This window comes from Oryza sativa, chromosome 1 (assembly GCF_034140825.1).
Source record: "Oryza sativa Japonica Group chromosome 1, ASM3414082v1".
Taxonomy (NCBI): domain Eukaryota; kingdom Viridiplantae; phylum Streptophyta; class Magnoliopsida; order Poales; family Poaceae; genus Oryza; species Oryza sativa.
The window spans coordinates 6,692,122-6,714,104 of record NC_089035.1 but is presented as its reverse complement, the minus strand read 5'-3'; the positions used below and the strand labels follow the sequence as shown (position 1 = coordinate 6,714,104).

General features: G+C 41.9%; 2 protein-coding genes across 3 annotated transcripts; both read left to right on the top strand.

Moving 5' to 3' along the window:
• Positions 1–625: 625 nt before the first annotated feature.
• LOC4326699 (V-type proton ATPase subunit E) lies at positions 626–4,269 on the top strand. The gene is made up of 6 exons (XM_015795208.3): positions 626–852; positions 1,477–1,577; positions 1,811–1,967; positions 2,751–2,947; positions 3,681–3,780; positions 3,983–4,269. The coding sequence occupies exons 1-6, from the start codon at positions 748–750 to the stop codon at positions 4,016–4,018; spliced, it is 696 nt and encodes a 231-aa protein (XP_015650694.1). The 5' UTR covers positions 626–747; the 3' UTR covers positions 4,019–4,269.
• A 1,230-nt stretch (positions 4,270–5,499) lies between these two features.
• LOC4326698 (uncharacterized) lies at positions 5,500–10,059 on the top strand. 2 transcript variants are annotated; one of them, XR_001548361.3, is made up of 4 exons: positions 5,500–7,592; positions 7,722–7,913; positions 9,008–9,615; positions 9,706–10,059. XR_001548361.3 is itself a non-coding variant. In XM_015795069.3 (3 exons), exons 1-3 carry the CDS (start codon positions 5,551–5,553, stop codon positions 9,537–9,539), a joined length of 2,766 nt encoding a protein of 921 aa, XP_015650555.1. In that variant the 5' UTR covers positions 5,500–5,550; the 3' UTR covers positions 9,540–10,059. The 2 variants fall into 2 exon arrangements, 1 of the variants encoding a protein (XP_015650555.1); XM_015795069.3 differs by having other exon boundaries at positions 9,008–10,059.
• The last annotated feature ends 11,924 nt before the right edge of the window (positions 10,060–21,983 follow it).

Sequence of the window (21,983 nt, the reverse complement as noted above, 5' to 3'; positions counted from 1 at the left end):
TTTTTATATATTTCATAATATTAGTTTACTTAAACGCCGTGGGAATGGCTGAGAATTAGCGCGGCGCGTCATTGACTTTTTTCAGAAAAACCTTTGCTCTTTCCGCTAATAGCGTGTACATCCCTGTTAACTTGGCCTGTCGGACCTCATGCTAGTATAAGTTATATATGCATGTATACATTAACTATCACATCTTCGTCCTTTAAATTTGTTTTATTTTAAATCCTCTACTATAAAGTCACCAATTACACTGCTTACATGTACGGATGTGATCCAATCGAGAGTACGATTAAATTCTTTCTTAGTCATTGTTTTAAGAATGGTTGAGCCTTATATTTTAGGATAAAAGGAGAAGTAAACAAGCTCAAATAGATAAAAAATATATAATTAGAACTATAATATCCGGAAAAAGAAATCCAAATTCAAATTTAAAATCCAAAGTTAGAAATTTCACTTTGAGTTCAAGCCATCAAACCAATCGGAAAACGATTGGACTCCTGGACCATAACCGGCAGGTGGTTTGAAACCTGATCTGATTTCAGAACATCAAAAAAAAAAATATACCTATATTTTTTTTTTCTCAGGGCCCCGTATACATAAATCGCTCGCTCCCCGTATAGAAACCGAATCGCCACCTCGGCGCATCCACGCAACCCACCCGTCGCGAGTCGCGAGCAGATCAAAAACCCCATCGCCGCGGCGATCACCGGAGGGACCAGGCCGGGCGGCCATCCGTACTCCGCCGCGATGATGAACGACGGCGATGTGGCGCGGCAGCTGAAGCAGATGACGGACTTCATCCGCCAGGAGGCCGTCGAGAAGGCCGCCGAGATCGAGGCCGCCGCCGCCGAGGTATCTATCATCCCCTAGTTTTTCCCACCTTTACCCGTCTTGTAGGGATCCGTTGCGGTTTTGGATCTCGGGCGGGCGCGATCGCGGAGATCCGGTGTCTCTCTCGGAAGATCGGATCTCCTAGTAGTAAGGATCGCGCAATGGGTAGTGAGTGTCAGATTGGAGCGCATTGCGCCTGGATCGGACAATGGCGGCGTTCCTGGAGGGTACATGATGGGGGCGTGGGGATTAGGGAAGCTGCAATTGGTGTCTGAACTCTGAACTGTGCTCTTGAGCGATTCAACTGGGTGGTGTTGGATTGCTGTACTAATGTGGTTTGGATCCACGGCATTGCATTGGTTGCCCAGTGCCCACTGTGAAATTCTGTGTTTTACTTATTATATCTCGTATGCCGTCCAAATAATCTAGGATTGTATTACTGTGCAATTTATGTCCTGCATTTGAAAGTACCATGACTGTTTAACAAAACTTTGTACTACCATGGAGTGGGAATTCAGAAATAAGTGTGAAACTAATGTGTTTTGCTCCACATGAACTACTACTCTGTTGACTTCCGTCTAGTAACTTTTCTGTTGGATAACTGGGATACCTTTCCATGGGTTAATGGGAACTAAAACTTCTCAGGAATTTCAAATCGAGAAACTACAGCTGGTGGAAGCTGAAAAGAAGAGGATCAGGTTGGAATTTGAACGGAACGAGAAGCAAGGTGATATCAAGAAGAAAATGTAAACTTCTTATTCCTGTTTGTACTGTTCTTTATTAAGAAAGTCCATTTACCTTTTGTGATTCTGCACATTGGAAAATACCAAGTTATTCATCAAAAAACATTATCAATAGTTTTCAACCCGTTGATATATGGCACATTCATCATGGAATTATTCGTGGTAAACTATGATGCCATAAAGAAAGCATTGCAAAAGGTTAGTTCTCTGATTTCATTAAGTTGCATTTTGTGTAGTGAATACTCAAAGCAGCTCAATGCTTCCCGACTTGAAGTTCTGCAAGCTCAAGATGATTTAGCGATGTCTATGTTGGAGGCAGCAGGGAAAGAGCTACTGTACATAACCCGAGATCACCATGTATACAAGAATCTTCTTAGGATATTTATTGTTCAGGTCAGTAAAGTTATTTTTGCATCTGGTAATTTGTGGTCCTGCTGCATTCTTTTTTCCAACAACACGTCAATGCATGCAATTTCCAATGCACTAACAAGCACATCAGAACACACATGCTGCAAAGGAAATACAATATAGAGAACATTATTGTGGACCAATAGTTACTGTAATTCCCTGTCAGTGACTCGTAATTAAATGATCGTACTTTAGGTTTAAGTAGCCAATTTCAGAACTTACTGTCAAGCTTATGTAAATGTGGTTGTTACTTTGCCCATAATGAGTAGATTTTTTTTTCATGTGTTCTTTCATCTGACGGGACTCGATAATGTTATTCATGAATATATATTCTGTTATTTGAGGTGTTGACAAATATAAGGTGTGATTTGACTTGGCATGAATCGAATTTCGACTGTTGATTTCTTTTACATACATATCAGTAACTTGGAAATCAAGATTGAATTTACTGCCAAATAAGCACAATCCATGGTATTACTTGTATGCCATTAAACCTACATACAGTCATACTAATTATTTGTCAAAAGCTATGATATTTTAATCTTGAACTGTGAGGAAGTCTCATAGTTATCAGCAGAGAGTACTTATCAATTCAATTTTTTTTTGGCTGAGCACCAGTTAGACATATCTGCCCATGTTCATGCTCTAAACAGAGTGACTTGAATTTGCCTACCTTTTGGAAACCTCTATTTGTATTATTTGTGTTCATACATTATTAATTTATTATTCATGCTTGAGGATAAGCTGACCAAAAAAAATCCTGAACAGAGCTTGCTGCGTTTGAAGGAGCCAGCTGTGATTCTGCGCTGCAGGAAGGAGGATCGTGAGCTTGTTGAATCAGTTTTGGAGTCTGCAAAGAATGAATATGCAGACAAAGCAAATATATATCCTCCTGAAATAATGGTAGACCGTAATGTCTATCTGCCTCCTGCTCCCAGTCATTATGAGGCACATGGACCCTCCTGGTAATGATTTCAATCTTTGCTATCGCAAGCCACTCCTTGCCAATTTTCCATACTTCTGCAGTCATCACATTTTTTGTTTCAATACTACCCTAACATGGACCCTCCTGGTAATGGTTGCAATCTTTTGCTGATATAATAAACCACAATACTTGTCAATTTGCATTGTCATCAAATTTTTTATTTTGATACTTACTACCCTAAGTTCTACCACTGCTTCCTACCTGGATATCGGATTGGAAATTTTCAAGTGATTGACCTGTTGTGATAGAACCTGTTTGTATATTTGGAGTGCATTAATTTTCGTTGTACCCTACTCCTATATTACTATGAATATCTTTATGCAATATGCATTGATCCTTAGAAGCAAATGGCATATAATAGCTTCATGATACTATACAATGGAATGCGTTGTCTCTCAATATATTTTTTGGAAAAATATGTTACTTTGAGAGTGTCAATAGTGCCAGCCTTTCATGAAGTAGGATAACTGAATACGCAGGGGTGTTTCCATCAACACAGCCAGCAGATCTTCGTGACTCCACAGTTCACACCCTTACATTTTCTTTTGCTCAAGTGTTTGTGCATTGTTCTGCATTGCAATTAAATATCCCATATGTTCGCCTTGTTTTTTTGGAAGCTATAGCCATTTTTCTTATACTAATCAACCAAAATCATGTTTATTAGATGATAACTATATAGATCTGAATGCCTGATATTTGTAATTTTTATTTAGCTCTGGTGGAGTTGTGCTAGCTTCCCGAGATGGAAAGATAGTCTGTGAAAATACATTGGATGCTAGACTAGAGGTGGTTTTCAGAAAGAAGCTACCAGAGGTATGTAACTGTGTCGTTCCTTTTCCATTGCTCTTTCTGAAAAGTGGCTCTTCTGAATATTTCTCTGCATCATTATTTTTGTGGATATAGTGAAGATAGTACATAGGGTCTTATGTACCTTATGTATTTATAGTTTTTATAGCATGTGAAGACATGATGGAGGGTTTAGGGTTCTGAAGGTATATTCGTGTACTTTTTACAGATTCGTCGAAGCCTTCTTGGGCAGGTAGCTGCTTGACCGATTCATAAATACAGGATGCTGCACAATACCGTTTTCTTCTGCATGATGGTGTCAAAGAAAGCATTTTGGCAGTTAAAATGATTTATCACTTTGCTCAAGTCTGTTACATATATATTTTTTATAGGGAGCCACTGTCATCAAACTACAGACCTTAGTATTGCCGATAGCGAATAAATTGATATGTTCATGTTGCTCACGATTTCTCATAATAAGGCCTAAGAGGTGTAGTTATCCCATTTATATGTTCATCTTTTCTCACAGAAGACAATCCATTGTCATTTATTCATCTGTTATTTGTTTTTGTTTTCATGGAAATAATATACCAAGGCCTCTCTTAGAATGAATAAATAGAAGATTGGAAGTGCCTGCAGTGCAAGATAAACTGAAATTCTACAGATGCATCATTGTCTAGTTTTATCTGACATCCCTTTTTCTAAGAATTCCCCAACCCAGGCTTTGGCCGCTTGTACAGAGTTTAATGAAGTTGAACTGCAACTGCTGGTTTCTGCACATGTTAATAGGGAACACAAAGCTCCTACGGTGCACCGGGCCCACAACGTAGTTAAATGCTTATTTGGTTATTTACCATTCCTAACCTTATTAATTTTTTTTCTATGGCAAGGATTTGTTATCATCAATTTTTTTTGTAAAGATTATCTAGTCGTTTGGTTTTCTGTCGAAGTTTTACCATGGGCTCAATTCAACCTAGCCAAACAGTTTGGCGATGCTAATACGGAGTATTTTAGAACAAACTGAATGGACGGCTAATTTTTTGGCTTTGGCTTGGGCTCAATTGAACCTAGGCAAACAACCAGCATTCCCTAAGATTTTCCGAAATGAGATCTAGAGTATGACCAGAGTACATCACACGTAGGCTTTGCGACCTTGCCTTACGACTGAAATACGAGCAACAGCGAGATGATAAAATTCACGAAATTCCGTTAAATTCAACGAAGCTCGTCTCGAAATTCAACAGAAACCCAGTGGTTCGACGAGGAGCTCTGAAATACTCCCTCCGTGTAAAAAAAGGCAAACCCTAAATTTCCGTGTCAACGTTTAACTGTCCGTCTTATATGAAAATTTTTTATAATTAGTATTTTCATTGTTGTTAAATGATAAAACATGATTAATACTTTATGCGTGACTTATCTTTTTAATTTTTTTTATAATTTTTTTAAATAAGACGGACGGTTAAACGTTAAATACAGAAAACAGGGTTTATTTTTTTTTTTGGGACGGAGGGAGTAAGTGCCACGAAATTCGAACAAATTGCCCGAGATCGAAACATCGCAGTCGCGCAACGGCCGCCGCCGCAAGCTTTCACGGGCCTCGAGCCAAGGCCTACGCCCACCCGCAGCGAGCCAGCCTCTTCCCTTCTCCCGCCTTCCCGCCAAAATTTTGGAAATCCCTCTCCTCCGCGCTAAAAAAAAATTTAAAAAAAGAAACAAAAACCGAACCATTCCACACAGATCTACCCCGACCAAATTCCCCTCCCACTCGATCCCCTCCGCCGCCGCCGCCGACCACCGATGACCGTCTCCGGCGAGCCCCGCCGCGTCGTCCTCCTCGTCGACGTCGACCCTCTCCTCCCCTCCCCGAAGGCGAGTGCCCCCACCGCCCAGCCCCTCGCCTCCCACTACCTCGCCGCCGTCCTCCCCGCCGCCACCTCCCTCCTCTCCGCCTCCCCGGCCGCCTCCCTCTCCGCCGCGCGGCTCTTCTTCTCCTCCCTCTCCCCGATCCTCTCCTTCTCCCTCCTCCCCGGGCCGCTCCCCGCCGCCCCGGCCCCGCTCTCCTTCCACCTCCACGGGGAAACCCTCGCGTCCCTCGCCCCGCTCCGCCGACTCGCGCTCCCGGCCTGCGCGCACCGCCGCGTGCCCCCTTCCTCCTCCATCGCCAAGTCCATCCTCCAGCTCGAGCACGACTACCCCTGGGACGACGACCCCGAGTCCATCCGCCGCCGCCGCGTCTTCCAGCAGACGCCCAATCTGGTGGTCCTCTTCACGGCCGCCGCGGAATTCGAGGAATTCGGGGGAGACGCGGACTTCGGAGGGAGGTTTCGTGGGGTTTTCAGGCCGGTGAGGGACCGGCTGGCGGCGAGGGGCGTGCAGGTTTGCTGGGTTGCCGTCGGCGGCTGCGGCGAGGGGGTTCGGAGGGCGGTGACGGAGCTGGGGTGGTGGTTCACGGCCGCCGATGCGGTCGCATTGGGATCGGCGATTGCAACTCCGGGGCTTGTGTGGGGATGCCTTGGGCTTGGGGGTGAGGAAGGTGGAAGCCGTGGGGAGGTCGTGCTCGAGATCGCCGATGTGGAGGGCAAGCCACTGGTCTGCAAGGGTTGCGAGGTGGAGGTGATTGGCTCTACGCCATGGCGATTGAGGGGTGATAGTGTGTTCAAGATGCATGTGAAGGCAGTGTGTGAGGTGGGGAATTGGGAGCAGTTGATCACCGGGGATGGTGATGCTGTCATGGTGCGTGGTTGCTTTCAAGAGGCCGGTAAGATTGACGGTGAAGAGGCTGCGGAAAAGGAGTTCTTCGCACATAAGATTGTCGAATTGATGCTCGGCGATGATAAGGATAAGCTTGGGGGAGGCAAGCCGATCTGGCAGCTTATTCTGGTGTTTCTTCATAGGAAGAACTATTGTGCAATGGTTTCAATTTCCGATGGGGATGGGAATCCTTTAGATGGTGTTATCGTGCCTCTCTCGATGAACTATGCGTTACTTCATGTTGCGAAGAATGGTGCTGGTTTTGGTCAGGTGGTTGCAAAAGGCCCTGCATTGTTGGATAGTTGCATGTCTGATACATCAAAGGAGCAGAGTGCGAGGAAGAAGAGAAGCAAGCTGGTCAGTAAGCTATTTGAGGCGACCACTTGGATCTCCTTCTGTGATGTGCTCCTAAAAAGTGCTGATGGCAGCATGCCGGTGGTGGACTTGGAAGACTTGTATTTCAGCAGGTATGCTGCCACATCTAAAAAGATGCGGTTTTTGAAATGTTGGATGAAACAAGTGAAACAGCAATGTCTTAGTACTTCGTCAAGCATAGTTGCAGTTGCAGAAGAAGAAAAACATCTTTCCTCAAAAGATGAGGCAGAAACAAAAAGTCCAGTTTTAGAGGAGGATGCTTCAGCCCCTCTTGTCAATTTTTCTGTGGATGAATTAGTTTGTGACAAAGAGGACAAACCAATGGATGAAATAAATTGCAACAAAGTGGATAAACCAGTGGGTGATGAGACTTCAGACTTTTCTTCTATGGAAGATTTAGAAGCATTTCTTGATAGTGTCCCTCAGAAGATTGAGCAAAGTCTTTGTTCTGAAGATGCAGATTTGGGGAATTTAGCTGGACGCTTGGTTGGCTTATCTGTTCATGCACTGATGATTAAGCACGGAAAGATCTCAGTGAGGTACTCTAATCGTGGGGAAGTAGAAGATGTTTCTGATGGAAAAATTGCCTGTGAAGCTTCCGGTATTCTGTTGGTGAAACCTAAAGAGCTGGTTGCAAAGTACAAAGACAGAAATACAGCATGTGCTACATCTCAGGAAATCCCAAAATATAGCACAACTTACAAAATCCGAGAGTATCCTTTTTAAATGCTCTTATTTTCATTTCAGTCTTGCATTTATTTTGTTTAGTATGGCCTTTGAAATAGTAAAATAAATGTGGATGCAAATTTTGTGGTTTGTGCACCTTAACAAGTATGTATCAGACATGAACTGCAGATTTTGCTTAGAATGGAGATAATGAAGTCTGAACTTGGACCTGGTATCGAGGAAGGTTCCAAACAGAAGATGATAAAAGAAATCTGTTCCCTTCTGCAGTTTATTGATATCAACCTCCAAGGGGATTCATTTCAGTCCAATAGTATTCTTGAGTTTGCCGAAAAGACTATTAAGATCAGGTATGACTTAGTAGTTTAGCATGTATTTGTTGAGCTAGTAGTTTAGCATGTATTTGTTGAGCTATAGGTTTCTTGACTGCTTTTGAATGTTATCTCATTCAGGTGGGGGGTAGTTCTGTAAGGTAAAATGAAGGTTGATTTTTCTAGCCAATCAATACAGGCATTGCCAGGATGCCTCTAGGAGAACGTACTAAGCAAAAATATGAAAACTAGTACAGCATTTGTTTGGGAAAATAGGCCACCATCATTGGTAAACTGAACATGATAATGATACCTTGTGCGAGCACAAATTCATAATGTAGAAATGATATTTATCTTCCCTGATGGTGAGGAGAATAAAGCATTATTGTGCAGTGAGTACTGACATCAGAGTGGTCACTCTTTTATAATTTGCGTCGATCTGAAAGCAATGTTCTAACTTCTCTCTACATTGGAAATGCAGAACTATTCAACTTGAAAAGATATATTCTGCTAGGTTGTATACTTGTACTACCATGAATACTACGTATTCCTTTTTTGGCCTTTTTATTCTCTCTTTGTGTTGAGTATACATGTTGAAACATTAAATACAGTAAAGCTTATTCCTCAGACGATATATATAGCCAAGCTGAACGATATGACAGGAATCTGTACGCATACTCTAATGGTAGTCTTATAATACCGCCCTTAGAATTTATGCTCAGAAAATACTATTGTCCATTACTCCATTTAGAATTTATGCTCAGAAAATACTATTGTCCATTACTCCATTTAGCCTTCTCAGTCTCTTAGAGCCATTTCCTTTCAAGTTGAATGAACTTTGAGTTGCTGGCCAACATTTGCTTTCCTTTCCTGCCTATCCAAAAAAAAGAAAAAAAAGAAAAAATGATTCCTGTTTTCAGGTAATACGAGCAGTGTACGACAATATCTTCAGTCGAAAGTATTCATGTGTTGGGCTACAGTGCTGTCATTTTTTAAAAGAGTTCAAACGAACAATCATATTTCTACTACTCCCTCCGTCCTAAAATCAACTTTAATCGTTCACCGTATTTGAATTTTTTTTGAAAAACCAAAAAAAATATAAGTTTAAGTTTTAACTGTCCAACTCTTTTCAGGTACATCGAATCCATGGAAGATGTGATCAAGAAGATCTACACCGAGATGGAGTTCGATCTGTTCGACGACGAGGTGGAATGCTCCGAGTCCCTCCCCAGCAGCAGCAACCACGACGTCGACGGGAGCAACAGCCGCCGTCACCGGAGCAACTCCGCACCTCACCTGCTGCGACGCGATCACGGCGGCGGCAGCAGTCACGAGGAGCGGCTGGCGAGGGCGGAGGAGAGGAGGAACAGGGACCGCAGGCTCTCCTCGTTCACCAGCTGGGTCCCCGACCTCCGCCGCGTCTGGGCGCTCAAGCACCCCGGGAAGGAACCCGCCGCCGCCGCGCCGCCGCAGTCGCGGCAGGGGGCGTCCAAGCGGAGGAAGCGCCGCCGCGCTGCGTGCACCGACATGGTCTGCGAGACGCCGATGACGGTGGCCGCCTCGGGGAAGAGGAAGCCGGGCGACGCCGCCGGGTCACTCGCGACGGTGTCCAAGGCCCTCTTCCACGACGACGAGGCGGCGGGCATTAGCTCGAGCAGCGTCTGAAACCGCCATTGTTGTTTCGGCCAGGACATGACACGACACGACGATGTGCCTCATGAGGGCATGCATGCCGGGCCAGGTGAAGAAAGCTGGGGGGGACTGTGTCAGTGTGTGTTGGTGTGCAACTCTGTGCATGATGGCTCACATCAACGTTACATCGGTTTCGCAGATGGCGTCTGCTGCACGACGTGAGAGAGGCGGGGTACCAGGAAACACTTGTCCGTGCTTGGACGTAACGTGTCATGTACAAGTCCCGGGAATCCGGATTCAGAGATTCTTGGCTTCGAGTGTGCGTTACGCCAAGGTAAACACCATGACAGGTCAATGTTGCCATCTTTTTTTATGCTACCGTGTTCTTTTATTATTTTTACCAAAGAAAAATACGCTACTGTATATATTACCTTGTCACATGCGTGTTTACTTTGTATGCCTCAAAATAGTTGCGTGTTGTACGTAGTACTTGTATGCCTATGTTCCTGGTTTTTACCTCGTTTTTACTCGTGCTATACGTAGTTACCAGATTTGTTTGAATGCCTAACTTGCATGCATATTCTTGGAGACGATATCACCAGCCTATTATGGCTCTTGCGGGGCAATTATGTGCGGATTCCCTGGAGTGGCTCATTCACGATATCATCGTTAAACTGTATGACGTGAAGGTTAATTAGGATTCGAAAGTAGAATATACAGGAAACTAAAAACAAAAAACATTCAAGTTTGTATTTACATTAGCTTTATGTGATTTGAGTACCAGAGTGAAATTCTGATATGATTTACTCAAGACATAGATTATAGAGTAATATGGGATCTCTTTTCCTAAAACAAAAATGCATATACTCTATTTAATATAGGAAAGAGAAGACAAGAAAACAAGAACAGCGCAGGCAATATTGCCGATAAGTCCTTTGCTCCACACGATCTACACAGCTTAATCCCATCAATCATCTAGTTCTTGTCTTCTTGATTCCTGAGGACTCCTGTTCCGCTTGCTCCATACCTGATACCTCCCATGCAACCTTCATTTGGGCAGTGGCTGCAGCCTGCACCTGCAAGAAGAAAACCAGAAGAATAATTAAGAACAAGCTAACTGCAAAAGTAATATCCATACCTTGATGATAATATTAGTCATATGAGAGAGAGAGAGAGAGAGAGAGAGAGAGAGAGAGAGAGGTGTAGAGCTCCCTTCAATCCAAGCATAAGAGGAAGACAATGGTGGGTTCATCTCCCGGGTCATGCAAACCCATGCAAGTGCAAGCCTACGACATGCACTGCAGAGGTATCCATGAACCGGCAGCTGCATCCTACCACTTCCTCTCCTGGATTGGATCGAAGGGAGCTCGTCTTCTTCTTCTTCTCCCCTTCACAAATCACAACACATGAAGATAGTAGCCATCAGGCAAAGTATATGAAGGAAAAACAAAGGTGACAAGGCTGGCTATACGAATCCTTGTGCCATAGGTTTCTAGTCTAGCCTAGTAACACATGAAGGTTTGAGTACAAGGATTGCTTAGGGGTCGGGTTTATATAGAACTCGGCGGCAAATCCTGGCCGTCGGATAGATGGTGGGTTGCCACATATGTTGACAGAAAACTTGCCATTTTTTTCTCTTGGCCTTGCCTTTTGTTTTTCTTGGGCCCGTGATGTTTTGGTATGCATTATATGCATGCATGGCAAGTGAAGGCTGGCGGCTAGCCTTGTGCCCTTGTTACTTAACTAAAATATTTTGGGGAATCTTTTTCTAGTGCTGCGATACAGCAATTTAACGGCCGGATTCTGCTTTTGGAAGTGTCTATCTCATTCTCGAATCCTCCTGTTCAAGCACTTACCGTAAACTGTGAGCTGGAGAAATCAAATCCCTGTAATTACGGAGATATAACTTGGCATTAGTATATCAGTAAAGGAAAATCGTGGATGGTTATGTACCATTTGGTATTAGGGAATTTATCTTAGAAATCTTGCCATGGAAACTTAAACTGTGAGCTAGAGAAATCAAATCCTTGTAATTATGGCGATATAACTTTGTAGTATATTAGTAAAGGGAAAATCGTAGATGATTCTGCAACACTTAGTTCAAATCTTACGATGCGAATTTCTTTCCTTTTAGAGATGATTCTCACAATATTTGTTAACACTGCTATGAAGTTTCCATGTCCATTCAGTTATTTCCATCGTGCCTAGATGTGCTTGATTTGTAGTTCTTTGTATATTGAATTGATATTTGCGTGCATCTATGCAAATGGAAACAAAATTCCACCAAATGATGACAAGCGTACAGATAGTAGGTACATTGTACATACAGTATAATTTTCTCTCTTTAGAGCATGCATATTTCTATCTTCCCGTTGATTCTCTGGTGGTACTTTTCATCAATCTTAATTGAATAGATTAATTTCTTAACTTGGGGAATGCCACATAACGGTACGTCGGTATCTTATTCGGACAGGATGATACTAGATACCCCAGAGGTATTGCCTTATATTTGGGTATCAGCCGATACCTACTAGCTATAAGGCATACCTTAGAGGTATCGTTCCATCCGAATGGGATACCGTCCTGTAGCATTTCCTACAAATATCCTTAAAAAGTCATACGAATTCCTACAAATATCCTTAAAAGTCATACAATATTGATTACATAGTCACTAGTTGTCTAAACCAGTGTTCATGCTTTTAATCGCGGGTTTGATTAGTCGTGCTCTCTACACTTGGCACAAGTGCAACTCTCTTTTTTTTAATGGAAAAATACAATTCCAAATAGAGCCAACTTCTTCCAAAAGCATCTCGATATGGACATGGTTTAGATATTTAAATTCTGATAATAGATTCCTTACAATTCTAATTTGTATCTATAACCACAAAAACACATGGACGTATATATGGTTTCGGTTTTTATTTTCACCTGCTATCCTACTACAAATTCAAATTTAAATCAATATTCATCTTTTATTGTAGTATGCCAAGCAAGTTGGTCATTTTTCCTAGTGTTTTTTTTTTCTGAACTTGTGTTTCTTTTAGTGCAACAAATACATTACTGTTATTGATCAATTGTACCATGTATGAGTTTAACATGCCTTCAATATCCTACAAATACATATGTGTGGAGATCCATAATTAACTAACTGGTGTAGTTATTAATTCATGTGTGTTTGATATTCTGAACAGGAAGACTGAAAATCCATTATTGGATTCATGTTAAAGTTTAGCAAAATATTTTTCTCAGTATTATTGTATTCACACCCTAGAAAAAGTACAAAGTAAATTCAAATGTGGGTAATAATAAAGTAAATGAAGGCCAACTCCAGAAAAGCAAAACAAACAAAATTAAAATTCGGTTTTGCTTTACTAAATACATTATGTAGCTGCAAATTTAGGGTAGTATTGTGCAATTTTAGGTGGTTGAAATCTACCAAAATATTTTTCTCCATGACATCACTCATACTTACTAGATTTTAATGACATGATGGCGGAACATGCGATTTTTTTTTTGTTGTTGTGAGGGGAGAACATGCGATTTTGTATTAACATAATGAGAAAAGTTTCAGTTTTGAAACTTTTTTTGCCGATATAAAATATCTACTTATTTGCTTTACCCAGAAAAATGGAAATAAATTTCCTGTGAGGACATTAGGATTTTTGTTAATATAACCTCCACTATATATGCATACGAGAGTTATTTCTGTTCATTAACCATGGAAATATTGGCGATTCACTTTGCATAGTTCTTAAAGAAGATAAGAACATATGAATGTATACTTCTGATTCAACAAGCTTATGGTTCAAGGCAAGACCATTTTGTCACGAGCTGATGTATTGTTTTATTATGCTTTATTCGATTCTAAATCACTTACTAGCTGCTTTAACTACTTTGTTCCAATCCAGTATGCAATTGGATTCCTCCTGTCCCCTGTTGTGAACGTTTATAATATGCAAAAATTGCTAATGCTTCTGATGCTTGGAGAACTAATTAATGCTATTTCTTCATCTGTTGAGAATTTTTGAAATATTTACCAGCTTAACTTTGTAATTGTTTCTTTAGAGGAAAAAATAACTTTATAGTTGTAGTGTCACTTACTCATTACATCACCGAGAAGAAATCCAAGCATCTTGTTTTATGCCGTGTAGTTGCAATGAAAATGAAATGCATCTTGTCTTTATAGAAAAGCAAAGCAAATACTACTGCAAATCATTACTCATGTTGTATTCGGTTTCGTGGAGCGAATATGATGTCACTGACATAATGCTCAGTTATTGGCTTATTGCAGCCACCAGCCAGTTGGCTGTCGAATGCAGGTTCAGGCATCTGACTAACAGCTGCTTGAAGTTCATTTCTTTATGGGAGTATCAGAGAAGAAAATATTTTAGTTGGACGTTTATCGCTTGGGCCTTTGAGCATATTTGATTTGTGCTAAAACAATTCTACTTTTCCTTTGGTTGATTATTTTCCTTCTCATGCATATTATTATTTACATGTCTATGGTACGTTGTCTCGTGCAATCCAATTTTTTTTGAGAATCCTTCCTTCAAATAAAATAATTTAAGGCCGGCGTCACACGGTTATACCACCACCGGCTGGAACGGTTTGAGGAAGAAGACGAGACAAAGATATAGCCCTCCCTCCCAGATCTGGCCTCCTACCTTCAAATTTTCTATGTTTATTTACTAATTCTCTATTTAAGGTCGTCAGTGCACGGTTATACCACCACCGGCTAGAACGGTTGAGGAGATGGCAACGGGGAATTCACCATCGGGGGTCATCTCCGCGTCCCTGTCCCCGCGGTGATAAAATTTCACCGTCCCCGCCCCCGTCAACCACGACGGGGGTATATTTTCTCCAGCCCCGTTCACCACGCAGTGAATTTATCCCCGTGGTTACCCCGTCCCCGGTTAAACAACATATTCATGGTCGGCGGATGGCATGCTGACGAATGGCGACGATGACGAAGGGCGCTGGCGACGTACGGCGGACGGACGGGAAGACGACGGCTGCAGGCGTCGGGCGGTGCGGCGATGGCAGCTTCCGGCAGCGCGACGACGGCTGCAGGCGCCAAGCGGCGTGACGACGGTGGCTCCCGGCGACGTGTCGACACCACCACACAAGAAAAAAAGGAGAGGCGAGGCGAGGAGAAAAGGGAAATAAATAAAAAGGAGGCAGCGCCGGACGGACGGCAAGACGGCGGCTGCGCGCGCGTCTGGACAGCGGCGGCGCGCCTGGTGGCTGGTGCGCGGCAGGCTGCGGCAACAGCGTGTCTCGATTTGGATCTGAACTCTGAAGGGGAGGAGGAGCAACGGCATGTCTCGATATGTCTCGATCTGAATCTGAACTCTGAATGTGTGGAGTTTGACTAGTAGGGTTAGGAGTTATATACTCGTACCTGTTACTTGGGCTTGAATATTATGGGCCAAAACATCTGAGAAAGTCTAGATTTGGTCCTGGATATAGTATATGCGGGTCACCGTGGGGGGTGGGGACGGTGAATGGAGCACCGTCCCCGGCCCCGTCATCCCCGACGGTGATAAGTTTGAGACCATATGATTCCCCATGGAGGATAAATATCAACCATCCCCATTCCCTAATATGTGAATTCACCGCGGGGAACCGGTGATCGGGTCCCCATTGCCATCTCTAGTTGAGGAAGAAGATGAACACAAATATAGCCCTTGTGGGAAAATTATAGAGGTATTGTAGCATCAAATTTCAACCATTCACTAAAAAAAAAAGAATGGCTGACATTGAGTGCAGTCCTTTTAACTTGAAGTCACAGTTTGAATTGTACTGGATCTCAATTCCTTTGCATGATAGTACCTTGTATCGTCCTAGCTAGAGTTGACCGATCAACCTAGCCATGTTTTGGCCACATTTTCTACTTGGATGGTACGTTGGGCGTATCGGACCGGTAAAAGTGATATCTACATGTGCCAAGCATGATACTCATGTACTAGACATGGTAGATGTGGGTACTAGGTATGTATTATATCTGATACCTAGATACTTGATCTATCACCTACGATCCTAGAGGGATAGTTCTGATACTAGTAGTATACAAGTACCATAGATGATATATACGGGGTACCATGTGTAGTACAGTAATATCTTGATATCACGAGGTATATGAGGTATTATGATACCTTGAGGAATACTTGTACAAATGATGCACATGGTTAAAAATGCATGAGGGAAATTTAAGGGAAAAATAAAGAGAAATTGGCCCAAACAAAGCAAGTCAATCCCACATCTCCTACATGACCAAGCCCAACCATCAAAGGCCACTACAAGAATATGTCAAATGGTTGCGGAATAAATTCACTTTAGATCCCTCCTTGACTTCGAGTTTGAATCATATCCTTAAACCGCAATACCAGATATAATGTGTTCGTCTACTTGCAATGCCGGACTACTCCAGATTCTAGGGCAGTATTGTGCTTGGTTTAGGCTGATATGGCAAGGCCTGGCTAAGTTCATTGTCACGTAAGCTTTAGACTTATAGTGTTTGGTCCCATACTTCTTCTTCCTTCCCTCCTTTCTCCCCCACCTATCCCCTCTTTCTAGGTGCTCTATAGGGTGGAGACGAGGTCACCGGCCATCACCCCTCTCCCTGTCGGTGAGCTCTTGGGGAAGATAGGGGAGAGGTGAAGAGAGATGGAAGTTGATTTATATGTGGACCCGATATATTTTTTTTATTTTTTTCTAATTATGATGTCATGTCAGCTAAAACAAACATCCATATTGTTTCATGACTTTATTTAACCTTTTGTTAGATGGGAGTTTAAGATTTATGGTATGACAGTTTAAGATTAGGGATCTAAAGTAAACTTATTCTAATGGTTACCAATTAAACTGGATAGTGGGAGGAGCCGGGAGCATGAGGCCCTCTAGCGTCATGCACGGCTGTGCTCGCACAATACACGGGGCGAAGTCATGAGTTGGGCCGAAGGACTCAAATTCGTAAGTTTTCGGAGGGGGTATGTCGTGCAATGGGTATACCATGCTCATATCTACTAGAGGCTAGAACGCATGTACTACTTCCTCCGCCTTAAAATAAACTACTATGCCCTGTTTAGTTTCAAAGTTTTTTTTTTTCTAAACTTTCAACTTTTTATCACATCAAAACTTTCATACGCACATAACTTTTCTATCACATCGTACCAATTTCAACCAAACTTCCAAACTTCAATACGAACTAAACACAGCCTATATCCATCCGTACTACTTCTTCCGCCTCAAAATAAACTACTATATACATCCTAAAATATAAGAAGATTTAGTGTTGAACATAGGTATTAAGAAACTTAGTGGAAGTAAATAGGAGAATGTTATGATTGGTTAATAAGATGATGTACTCCTATGTAGAGAATTTGAATGATGAAAAGTTTTGATTGGTTGAAAAGTAAATGTAGATAGAGAAATTGTTATATTTTAGGATAAATTTTAAAAGTTAGGAGTATTATATTTTTCCACGAATGGAGTAGATTACTTTAGTCATGAGTGGAGTATATTTTTGTGCATGATGTAACAATTCTTTCTGCACCAAACTGTGTTCTTCTAGGGCGAGAAAATCACAGATTCGTTTCAGATTCATTGGCCACCAACGTCCAAAACCTATCCTAGCATACACATGTCATGTGGTCAGGCTAAAGAGAGAAAGTAGGGCCTGTTAGATCCCATGCCAAAATTTTACACCCTATTATATTAAACGTTTGAAATACCTACATAAAATATTAAATATATGCTAAAAAATAACTAATTGCATAGATTGCGACTATTTTACGAGACGAATCTTTTAAGCATAATTGCTTCATGATTTGAAAATGTAGTGCTACAGTAAATATTTGCTAATGACGGATTAATTAGGCTTCGTCTCGTGGTTTACTGACGGATTCTGTAATTAGTTTTTTTATTAGTCCCCGAACACCACATATAACATTCTATATAATATTCGATATGACACACTAAAACTTTACGGATTTATATCTAAAACACCCCCCTAAGTATGGGTATGGCTAGAGCTGTTAGGATTGGACACGACTTGAGTCTTTGAGATGTGACGAGATCGACGAGACGACTCACGCTGCACACTGCCATCAACCTCTCTTCCTGGATGGGGAATATGGGGGATCCACGGCCAGCTTGGCCGGCAAAAACATGTGAAGCATCCACGGGTTTCACAGGCAAAAAAACTCTGACATGGCCGTTGCCTTGCCTTCCTAGCCTGCCCTCTCCCTTTTTCGCTTTTCTGGTTAGGCTCGTGCTCAATCCAGCAATGGAGCGAGAGAAATGAGCTGGATGATTTCACCTGCAAATTTTACAAATTCATGTAAAACTCGTGAGTTTTTATATGTAGGGTAAATGAGCCCAAGGAATTTCGGCTGGACATGCAGTTGCAGTGGGCTTTTTAAAATTTAGCAATGAGGTGACGGCCTGCAAGCCTTGTTGCAGACTGACTTGCAGTGATCTTCAAAGAATCTTTTGATTCTTCGATGCTAAAGGAGTACACGTCGATATCAACGCGGTCAAGAAAGAGCTACGGTGTAGGAGTAGAATGCTGCCGCTCGCGTTCAGGAAAGTATCATGTGCACCCTCCATTAATAATCATGTCATCAGATGATGCTGAGGTTCCTATTGACATAATAAGATATTACAAGCTATAATAAGGAAAAAAAAGACGAAAGAAAACACACTACTACATATCTACTCCATCCATCCAAGAAAAACCAACCTAAAGCAATGGGATATTACATAGTACAAAAGTTGCTCCATCTATCACTATTTTCAAGAGATTGATTACGCGTTGGCTCTTAGACCACCAGGTTTAAAGGGCGAGACAAGAGAGAAAAAAGATCCACTCATCTTAGCACGGACTTGTCTCCGTCTAAGAGTGCCACTCGTATTGTTTAATGGCAAATTAGAAAAAAAAAAGAAAGAGAGGTGACGCCTCCAAGTTTGAAGTGATTTGAAAGCTTTGCCGTCGCCCGTCCAAGAAAACTTGGATATTGTTTTTACCCGAGAGTCCCATAAGGAAGAGAGAGGAAAGTGCGTCAATGTCTCCTAGCAAGATTGCAATAATTATAAAACATTAGCTATTACTAGCAATAAAGCGTCAAGCTAGACATTCTCATGCTGCCTACATACCTCTTATAGTTACGACTCCATCATCCCTATGCCAATTAGTCTTAGACCAAGACACTCAAGGCGGGTTCATGAGTCACTTGGGCTCCTACCGTTAGCAACCCTATATGTTAGCCTCCGCACATATGCTAAGCGCACCACATCGTCACTGTCCTTGGATCCTCTGAGATGCTGCACCTTGCCATATTAGCCATCGTCATAGCAGGATAACACCCTTACGCCCGTAAATTGCCACACCATGCCGCAAGGGTTGAGCTGCCCAAAACTGGGATATGACATATTGCACAAGAGGAAAAAAGAAACACGATATGACCGAGGCACTAGATTCAGCCATCATCATCATTCCCTATAGCAAGGTTGTCATCCAATCACCATTGGAAAGGCATGTTTGTCGTCGCCGCATCGTTAGAGTTGGTCATCGTATCCGTCATCACTCCTAGATCTAGCTGCTAGGTCTACGTTGTTGTTGTTCCAATCTTCTGGAGCTTGCGGAAGAAAATAAAGAAAGCCCCACCGCCATCGTCCTTGCAACTACTCAGACGGCGGTGAGGAAGGGAGGAAGGTAGGGTTGCGGCAACTTGTGCGCCACCCGTGTTGACCCTTAGTAGTGACGCAGGGGCTGAAGAGGGTAGATATCCCGTGAGATATTCAATGGCAAGAAAATTAGTAAGGGGCCTTTAAAATGTAGGATTTGCAAAGGAATTTTGGAGGATTCATTTCTTAAGTTTTTTTCCCCTGTAGAGCCCTTTGATTTATACGAAGAGGATGGGAAAATTTTTCATACAATTACATTCCTATGATCAATTCCATAGGAAAATAAGCAATAGATTACTCCCTCCATAGGCCATACATACAAAGGAAAAAAAACTCATTTCTGGGTTTTAATATAGGTGTATGTTTCGTATCCAGAAGTAGTTCTATTTTTTTTATAGCGGAAGGAGTAGACCTCTTGGGAAACTTCTCTTTGCTGAATTAAAGAGCCCATCTTCTCGTTTCTTGTATTTTCATTTCATGTAGGATGGAAAAATATGCTTCTTCAATTCCACGTTTCTTATGTTCTCAGTCTTTCCAAGAGGACCTAAACGATATGAGCACCTTTGTAATTTAAACATGATGATGCTGGGAGGGAAAGCTCTGCTGAAATTAAATCCACACAAGCATAGAGAGTAAAACGCAAAGGTTGTACCCGATCGACCCTAGACTTTTTGAGCAGTCTATGTGGGGGGTGGGGGGTTTATCGCTGCCGTCCTGCTGTCGCTGGGTGGCGTTGATTAATTTGAGCAGCGCGTTTGCTGTCCTTTCTTGGGCAGGCAGCGGAGCACTGTTACTCATGAAGCGTCGAGGCATTGCAGCAGCAGCATTCTGCAGCGGCGGCAGCTGCTGCAGCTGGAGTAGTACTCCGTGTGTATGCCTCCGCCTCCGCCGGCCACACCTGCTTCGAGGCCTCACGTCGCCTGTCATTCCGATCCAACGCTTTGGGGCAGGATGCGCGAAAATGCGTCAGCCAAGGCCAGCGTACGTCCGGCGACTACTGTTGATGCACATGGCACCACCTAGCTCATCGATCGTCGATCGATCAGCTGCTGCTGCTGCTGCTTCTTATGCCTCTCCGTTCTCTCTGGCCTCTATGTGCATCATTGACAGAGGAAGAGAGGAGGAAGAGAGGCAGTAGTAGGCGGTGTTTAGTTCTTTGGTTAATTTTTTCAAGTATATGGACGCACATTTAAAGTATTAAATATCGACTAATACCAAAACAGATTATAGATTCCGCATGTAAACTGCGAGATAAATTTATTAAGCCTAATTAATTCATTATTAGCAAATATTTACTGTAGCATCACATTGTCAAATCATGGCACGATTAGGCTCAAAAGATTCGTCTAGCAATTTACATACAAGCTGTGTAATTAATTTTTTTCATTCATATTTAATGCTGCATGCATGTGTCTAAATATTTGATGTGATATTTTTGACCAAAAATTTTTAGTATCTAAACACACCAGTAGTAGGACTATTAGTAGTACGTGATTATACACTGATCAAATGGTCAGTACCTGATGAATGGCTGTGTGGGTGGAAAGGACAAGAAGTCCAAAGTGCGGGGGCTGTTGTGCTTTGCCTAAGAATAGTAGTAACAAGCTCGGATGATAGGGAAAGATTTGTGGTGGAAATCACGAGGTAGTGAAAACTACCTTAGCATAAAAAATTGGAAGTATGAGATTTATGCATACTCCCTCCGTCACACGTACCATGTAATATTTCATCCGATGTTAAGTTATTATATTATGGGTTGATGGAAGTATTATCATGAGTAAAAATTTTTCTCATAATTATACTATAGAGTAGAAGTTCTACAAATGATGGTGTGGACAAAACTCAGACGAACATTTTTTATCCGATAATAGGTTTTAAGTTTCAATTACATACATCCTCTATTTTAGAAAAAAAGAAATCAACTTCATATGATGTAGATATGGCAATTTCTAGATTCGCAATCAGAAATTGTTTTTTTAGGGAGTATGTGGTTTTCACTATTGATCGCCTTTGCCATGTTCTGTGATCTGGTTTTTGTTTGGTTTTAACTACTAGCTAATTAACCACCTGAGCGGAGCTAAGATAAAAATAATTAACTTTTGTTTAATATATAATTATTTGTTTTAAGAAAAACTAGATTAATTGGAAATGTAAAATGAGCCTAGCTCAACTGATTTTGTGGTGAAACTAATCCACCCAAATTTAAATCAAACTTGATATGGGTGCTCGAATTCACGGCTAATTATTTTTTCAGTGATAATGTACCGTCGATAGCAATACGCCTATGGTGACTTCGTGAAGTCTTTCAGAAATACTCATAGATAGAGTGTGCGTGTGCGCGCGTGTTGTGAGCGTCTGCATTTATATTGTGATTTAAAAAATATTAATTGTAGCTAATTTGGACCAAGACATCTAAACGAGCTCTTTTTTCCACTTTAGAGCTAGTTTAGGAACATGCCAATCGATTGGACATGGCCTGGTTGGTGGTACTAGTCGGAGACATGGAGCAATGTCTTTATTTTCTCTCTCTTTTCTACCTTTTCTTTTACCGGTCTTACTTATTACCGTTGGAATAACAAATTTTTAGAGTAATTTTACAGGAAATGAACTGATTTCTATAAAAATCACTTAATTTTGAACCATGTAACATGTAAACTATTAAAAAAAATCATATTTTCATGTGCGGTTGCAGCGTCCGTCTGAAAAAATATCGATTTTCACATACATCAATATGATGTTCTGGTCGTATGAGAAAATTGTTCTGTACAAGTGGTTGTTATAAAACCGGTA